The sequence below is a fragment of the Microtus pennsylvanicus genome, chromosome 13 (genome assembly GCF_037038515.1).
Source record: "Microtus pennsylvanicus isolate mMicPen1 chromosome 13, mMicPen1.hap1, whole genome shotgun sequence".
Lineage (NCBI taxonomy): Eukaryota > Metazoa > Chordata > Mammalia > Rodentia > Cricetidae > Microtus > Microtus pennsylvanicus.
The window spans coordinates 63,631,468-63,639,554 of NC_134591.1; the positions used below are offsets into that span (position 1 = coordinate 63,631,468).

Sequence of the window (8,087 nt, forward strand, 5' to 3'; positions counted from 1 at the left end):
GCAGATAACCCTTAGAAGGCGAGTGGAGGCTACAGAGTAAAAACCTTCTATTACCTTCACACACACACACACACACACACACACGTCTTTATGAAATTAGGATCACGAAGTAAAATTAGAATCCTGGTATATGGATTTTGTAAGATTGTGTGTGTGTTTAAGTATGTGTCTGTGTGTCCGTGTCTCTCTGTGGAAGTTCATGTGTGTGTGCGTGTGTTCGTGCAGAGATGTGTGTGCCCGCATGTGTGTGTTTATGTATGTGTCTGTGGGGTTGTGTCTCTCTGTGTGAGCTTGTGTGTGCATGCACATGCGTGTTTGTGTGTGTGCACGCGTGTTTGTATCTCTCTTTGTGTGTGTGTTTTTGTGTCTGTGGGTTCGTTTGTGTCTCTCTGTGTGAGCTCATGTGTGTGTGTTTGTATGTGTCTGTGGATTTGTGTCTCTGTGAGTTCGTGTGTGTGTGTGTGTGTGTGTGTGTACAGAAGCAGAGATGGTAAAGAAATACACATAAATGACTAAGCTTTTCTCTGCAGTAGGATTGTGGGTAATATCAAGCTCTGCTAGAACATCTCCTTAAGTCCTGAAGTAACTATCTAGTTATCTTTATTATAAATGAAAGCTTCTAATATTGACCTGATAAGCTTTTCCTGTAGCATCCACCCTGAGCTCCTCTGAAACTTAATGAACATCAACACGGTGAATGAGAGGAAAGCCTTACCACTCCCCTCCACAGTCAATCCTTCAAGGGTCTACCATCCTCCCCTTCCACAGAGGAGAGCCCTGAGGCAGAGAGAAATAATGTATGTATTGTTAAAGCTCCCTCTCTTTGGAAACGTCAGTCTGTCCTGATATTGGGCTTTTGGCTTCTGGTATCACCTACTGAGGCCTCGGAGATTTGTACACCCTGACCTCCCCTCTCTGTGCCATCTCAAGCCTAGCACAGGCAGAGTGGTTAAGGATGGTTTGGGGGCTCAGAAAGAACTGAGTCTACGCGGGGTGTGTTTGTCTGTAACCCCAGCAGTTGGTGAGCCAGAGACAGAAAGATGAGAAGTTCATGTTCATCCTCAACCACATAGCAAATTGGGACCAGCCTTGGCTACAGGAGGCCCGTCACAGCTGAGCTTGTGACTCCTCTACATCCCTCTGCTGCCTCCGCGCCCATGTCCTGGGAGATGAATGAGAATAGAAAGCCCCGCTGCAGAACTGTGTGCAGGCTGGAGAATCCCTGGAGCTCAGAGAAGCTCAGGAGAGACTTTGGTGTCCTTGGTGACTCTGCCCACTCACTCAGCTGTGTCTGTGAGTCACACAGGCTCCCCAGGGAATGATCCTAAGACCTAGGAAATGGCAGAATCTGAGCCAGGCCAGCAGGCTCTTGCTGCTGCTCACTCTGCCCTCCTCCTGTTTGGTTTCATCCAAAGTCATCAGTCTAGTTTCTGCCTTCCTGTTAAGTCCAGCAGGCTTGAGTTTCAGAGAGAGGCCCTAGAAGTGGGAGGCGGGGGTTTGGGTTACCTGTACAGGGTCACAGGGCTCCTCCCATTGCCTGGCACCAGTCTCCAATTCCCCGACATTCACTGTCTGACCATTCAGTGTGCCCTTTACCAAATGCATCCTCTTGCATTCTTCGCGGATCTCCCCCTCCACAGACATCCCCCTGACTTCCCAGCATCGCTGGCCTTAGCATGGGCTCAAGAACCTGTCCAGACTCCAATTCCACATTCAGATTAGCAGCCAGAGCCCCAGCACGCTGTCTGTCCCTAACACATCCACCTTGGTCTGTCTCCGAGACTCTCCTCAAGCTCTCACTCCCCATCCCCACATCCCCCTCCCCAGGTCAACTCCTTCTATTGCCTAGGGTCCACGGAGCTCCTGCAGCATCTGCTCCCTCTTGGACGTTCTGGAAGACAGACACTAGGCTAGTAGATTCATCACTGGCTCCTAGGCCCTACTGAAGCTCAGAACATAGCAGACACTTCCAATAACCCCAGGGAGAAGAACACTACTGTTGTGGCTTTTTATGCCTTTGTCCTGCAGCTTCTCTACTTTCTGACCACCCAGACCCCAATGAAAGTCCCTGCTCCCTGCCGGACCTCTCTCTGTCTTTGCTGTTCCTCGGCCTAAGATGCTCCACCCCACCTCACCCTAAACCAAATGCAGCTCCTCCTTCACCACTCAGTCCAGGCATCACCTCCCTGCCCTGGATCCCACAGCCCTAGAAAGCTGCATTTGATCCTGGGGTAGCATCTAACCTGGGAACCCTGGAGTATGGCTGTTAGGAGCTAGAGGCCAACGGAGGCTTGGGCTCAGAGTCTGGGCATCAGAAGCTCCAGTGGCCAGGAGTGGTGGTGCACGCCTTTAATTCCAGCACTTGGGAGACCAAGGTAGGTGCGACTCTATGAGATGATTTCAAGGCCAGCCTGGCTCTACACAGTGACTTTCAGACCAGCCAAGGCTGTGTTAGAAACAAAACAAAACGAACCTGAGACTGGACAGGCGTGGCAATGATTAACATCAACAATCTGATGACTGACTAAATGTGTACCCTTGCAGGACAGGAGAGAGGGACCAACAAGGAAACTATAGATAATGAGGCCTCAGCAGCTGCTCACTGCAGAAGCTGCTGATGTGCTGGCTAATCCCAGCCCCCAGCACACACTGAAGGCCTAGTACATTCCAGGACCTGCCATTAGGCCATTCCCTGCATCGCTCCACTTAATCTGCCCAACAGCCTACTGTAATCACCGTACTTTCTCAAATGAGGTAAACGAGGCTCAGGAAAGTTGAGCTATTTGGCCACAGCCATATCAGTAGGACACGTTGAAGAGGCAGTAGAAACTGGGTACCACCTGACCCACAGTCGTGACCTTTACCTCAGCACTGTATCCTCTTTCTAGAATGTCTTCTGGCTGGGAGTACAAGATCTGAACCCCTAATCTGAGCAAGACAGGGAACAGAGGCAAGGAACACATACTGAACCTCTCTAAACAAGACAAGCTTTAGCGCTCCTAAGTCTCAAAGGTGTGGCTGAGGACTCTTCCCAGCAGCCCCTGGCACTTTAGCAGCATACAGAGGGGTCAACCAAACCTTTCGTCTGCATACTGCCATCACTGTGCCCTGATTTAAAGATGGTTTACTTCGTTAACTTAGCCGTATTCCTTGTTGCGTGTTGGTGGGCAAGCGCTCTGTCCATTTATTCCAAGTCCGTTATCCTAGGCTGGCTTCCAGCTCTCTGTGTAACAAGAGCTGACTTCTGGCTTCTGAGCCTTCTGCTTCCATGCCCCTGGGGCTGGGATTACAGCCCTGGACCACCACACAGCATTGAACCCAGAGATTTCTGCAAGCTACACAAGCTCTCTGTCAACTGAGCCACATCCTGCCTCTCTCAGGGTCTTGCTATATTCTCTAGCTGGCCTTGAACTCGTTCTGTAGCCCAGGCCTCAAAGAGGATAACCTGTCCTGAATCATAGCCGAAGTTCCTGACCATATGGCCTCTGGGAAAGGGAAGAGGGAACCCACGACCAGTCGGCAGGAACCATGGGGCTACTAGAGGCCACACAGCGCAAAGACAGGCGCCCAAAGCCATCCCGGGTGGCTCCCTCACCTAGGAGCTTTAGAGGTTTGACAAGAAACAATTCAAATACGATCTCATACAGAATTACAAATGGATGGTTTGGGACAAGCCCACACTGCCAAAACAACCACAAAAGATTACTACTAAAGGTGGTTTGGGAACGGTCCCTACAAAATGGATCCTGACCCTACTGTATGCTCTGAAGACCCAAGGCATGGTGTGGAACTCCCTGTGAGGTTTCCCTGAGAACCAAATACACAAGCACACACACACACACACACACACACACACACACACACACACACACTCCTCCTGTCAAATTGCACGGCCACAAAGTGTGGCTAATCTCTACCCCACTTCTCTGATGCAGAAGCAAAGGAATGTCAAGGATGATTAAATGTAGTTAGGCTAGTGCAAGCACACACCACACCACACCACACACACACACACACACACTCGAGCCCTGTCCTCACCTCAAAGGACTTGGCCTCTGTGTGCGGGACAGGCAGGAACCCGGGAGTCGGGGTTGGGGATCCGGGTCTGCAAAACGTAGTGTCCACACTGACCCAGGGCCAAAACCCGCAGCGCCCTCGGCTGACTCACCGGACGATGCCAAACATGACAAGCACGTTGCCCAGCAGCCCCACCGCGCACACAGCAGAGTAGAGCGCGGTGATGGCGATGGCTAGGGCGAGGGATGAGGCGCTCCGAGCGCCCGGCGGCCCCGACGCGTTGGCGCTCGCGCTGGGGAAGGCGCTGGGGTAGGCGTCCGAGGTGTTGGCGAGGAGCGGGGACTGCAGCTCCGCACGGGCAGAGGGCACCGGCTCCATGGCGCCGCCGCGTCCGTCTCCACCGTGCGCCCTGGGCGCAGGGACCCAGCGAGTGGCGCGCGGACAGCTGAGGCCACGGCCCCGACGCCGCAGGCTGCAGCGCTCGCTCCCGCCCCCTCCGCCCAGCTGGCCGCCCGCTTCGCTCGCCCCAAGCCCCGGGAGCCCCGAGCCGCCGCACCACGTGGCTCGGAGGCGGCCGCCAGTCTGCGCCCGCTATCGGGGGCGGGCGCTGCACCACCGGCTCGGGGGCTGGGCAGGAGAGGCCTCCCGCGCGCTCCCTCGCTGGGCTCTGCAGGCTCCAGGCGCCCCCGGTCCGGACTGACCTCGCGCCCCACCCCCGTGCCACTTTGGAGTCAGAAGAACCTGGATGCGAATCCCACCTCCCGCCTCTGCACGGACTAGGGAAGTAACCTTGAGCGAGTCGCTTAAGCGCTCTCAGGTTCAGTCTCTGCAAGATGAAGAAAATTTCCCTGCTGCCTTCATAGGGTTTGGGGGAGATGGAAACAACGGAATAAAGAAAACTCAGATTTCTTTCCCGATACTCTCGGTGTTGTGTGCGCTCTACTCCTCGCCATGTCTTCTCCCAAAACAATTCAAGTGATTCCTGACCAAGAGGCAAAAACAAAGCCGGCCGGATCCTAATGAGTTCATAAAACCACCTACAACTCCAGGGGAGACACTGGAAATGGGCCCACCTGAGTCTGTAAGGACTTGCATAGCAGTTGGCAGTAACCCCTTCAAGGTCACTGGCGTCTCACCCTGTCAAGCTGAATAGGTCACGACGACTATCAAGACAGTCGGGTGTGAGTTACTAGAAACACGACTTTCCTGTCCGGATCTGTGCTCTGAGCTAGCAGAATGCTTCAGCGATAAGTGGAAACTGAAGAGAGAGGGAAAGCGATCCACAAACATCCATTATCAGCCATGCCTTTTTATGCCCCGTTCATTAGCTCCCAGATTCTCCGAGGGTGCCTAACCTAAGAGGCAGGCACACTGGTGTACATAATCAGATGAAGGCCGGTTCCCAGGGGCTTACAGTGCAGAGGGGAAGCCTACATTAACTCTAAACCTCACACTTAATGAGGCCCTAGTTGAGAAAGGGGGCATGGCAGTGAAAGGCGGGGTCGGGATAGGTTTCCTAAGGAACTGACACTTGAGGTGATGTGTGAATTTAGAAGTGGGGGAGATTAATTTATGGAATAAATCAGGATGAGCGTTCTAGAAAAAAAGGGAAACACAAATACAAAGGACCTCCAGTCCTAAGGACTGAAGACATCCGGGGACACCAACAGGAAGTGAGCTGGAGAGAAAATGGAGCTCCGTGATGGGCAGGATATTACAGACCCTGTGCTGGGTTGGTTTGTTTGTTGCCCTCGATTTGACTAGCCATATCTGGGCAGAGGAAATCTTAATTGAGAAAATGACTCATCAGATTTGGCCTATAGGCAGGTCTGTGGGCCATTTTCTTGAAGGATGAAAGATGTGGGGGCGGGGTGCCACCCCTGGGTTGTATTTGAAAGCAAGCTGAGCAAATCAGTAAGCAGCTTCCTCTGTGGCTTCTGCTTCAGTTCCTGCCTTGAGTTCCTTAGAGAAGGGGCTGTGACTTGGAAGGGCAAACCAGTTAAACCCTTTCCTCCCCTAGTTGCTTTTGGTCCTGGTTGGTTTTCGTTGCTGTTGTTGTTTTGGTTTTTTTGTCTGTTTGCTTCTTATCACAACAATCGAAACCCTATCTAAGACCAGCAACTTGAGTGGGGCTGGAGAGAGGGACAGCTCAGTGGTTAAGAGCACTTGCTGCTCCTGCAGAGGACTGGGGTTCAGTTTCCCAACACCCACGTGGTGGCGCTCAACAGTCTGTACTCTGATTCTAGGGGTTCTGACCCCACCTCTTCTGGCCTCCACAGACATTGCATACACAGGCGCATAGAAATTCCTGCAAAGATTCAACAAAGAAAAGAGATCTCCCAGGGTGGTGGTGCACGCCTTTAATCCCAGCACTTGGGAGGCAAAGGCAGGTGGATCTCTATGAATCCAAAGCCAGTCAGGTCGGCACAGCCAGTTCCAGGCCAGCTAGGGCTGTCCAGTGAGACCCTGTCTTAAAAACAAGACCAACTTAAGGACCTTTCGTGCTACTATAAGAGCAAATGAAGGGGGCGGGGTCTTAACTGACTTCGCACACTCACTCTCCAACCCAGATCCTAAGCCATCCTTTTCCTCAAAGTTCCAGCCATTCCAGAACATTCTCTCTACCAAACTATTGCATGCCTGGGAAGTCTATTTCTAGTCAGACTGAGAGGGCAAGGGCAGACCAAAAAAGCAAGATCTATCTAAATCTAGTTTGGTTATTTGTTTAATTCCTTACAGGAGCTTGGGTGCAGGGTTACCTACCGGAGTAGGAAAGCCTAGGACAGTTACATCACCAAGAATAGCCCCACCCAGTCATGGATGACAACTTAAGGAAAATCCCTGGTGCAGCTCTCAGGCACCTACAACACTAAAGCATCTCCTCTCCCCAGCAACTCTTTGCTGTTTACGTGACCTGAGCCAAGAAGTGCAGGGTCTGTCATAAGTCTGTGGGGTTTCCTACATTGTTATTTCTTGGGAATTTCATGAGCCTTTCCACAACACCCTCCAAAGAGACAGCTTTTGTTTTCCTGTTTGTTTTTTGACACAGGGTTTCCCTATGTGTGTAGCCTTGGCTGTCCTGGAACTTGCTTTGTAGAACCAGGCTGGCCCCAAACTCACAGAGATCTGTCTGCCAAGTTCTGGGATTAAAGATGTACCACCACTGTCCAGCTTTTTTTTTTAAGATAATGTCACACTGTATAGCCCTAGGATTCACTATGTAAACTAGGTTAGCCTCAAAGCTGTGGTAATCCTCCTGACTGTATCCCTCAACTGCTGGAATTACAGATGTGAGCCGCTGTGCCTGGCAGTCAAGGGAAGGTTTGAAGGATGAAATGGCTATACAACCTGCAGTGGAATAGTACTTTAACTATGTAAAGATGTCAAAAACAAAACAAGAAGTCAGGCAGTGGTGGCATTTGCCTTTAACCCCAGCACTTGGGAGGCAGAAGCAGGTGAACATGTTCGAGGCCGGCCTGGTCTACAAAGCAAGTTCCAGGACAGCCAGGACTGTTAAACAGAGAAACCCTGTCCAAAAAAAAAAAACCCTATGTAAAAGTGTGTTGCATTTGTTTAACTATGTAAAGATGTGTTGCTGTTTCATCTTGCCTGCCTAAGACACTTGATTGGCCTAATAAAAAGCCAAAGAGCCAATAGCTAGGCAGTAGCTAGGCAGGACTGGTGGGCAGAGAGAACAAATAGGAGGAAGAATTTAGGCTGGAGAAAGAATGAGAGATAAGAGAAGAGAGAAATAGAGGCAGACACCAGGCAGACACAGAAGAAGCAGGGAGCCAGGCGATGGTGGTGCATACCTTTAATCCCAGCACTCGGGAGGCAGAGGCAGGCGGATCTCTGTGAGTTCGAGACCAGCCTGGTCTACAAGAGCTAGTTCCAGGACAGGCTCCAAAGCCACAGAGAAACCCTGTCTCGAAAAACCAAAAAAAAAAAAAAAAAAAAAAAGAAGAAGAAGAAGAAGAAGAAGAAGCAGGGAAAGCAGGACATACAGAATGAAGTAAAGGTAAAAATCCCTCCGGCAAAATATAGATGAAGAAAAACAGGCCCAATTAAGT

General features: G+C 51.2%; 1 protein-coding gene across 1 annotated transcript in view; it reads right to left on the bottom strand.

Moving 5' to 3' along the window:
* The window catches only part of Oprd1 (opioid receptor delta 1), a 40,522-nt gene extending 35,957 nt beyond the window's left edge, over positions 1-4,565 (bottom strand). The window contains exon 1 of the mRNA XM_075945645.1: positions 4,169-4,565. Within this exon, the coding sequence (XP_075801760.1) occupies positions 4,169-4,395 (227 nt within the window). The 5' untranslated portion in view covers positions 4,396-4,565. The remainder of the gene's footprint in view (positions 1-4,168) is intronic.
* Between the last annotated feature and the right edge of the window lie 3,522 nt (positions 4,566-8,087).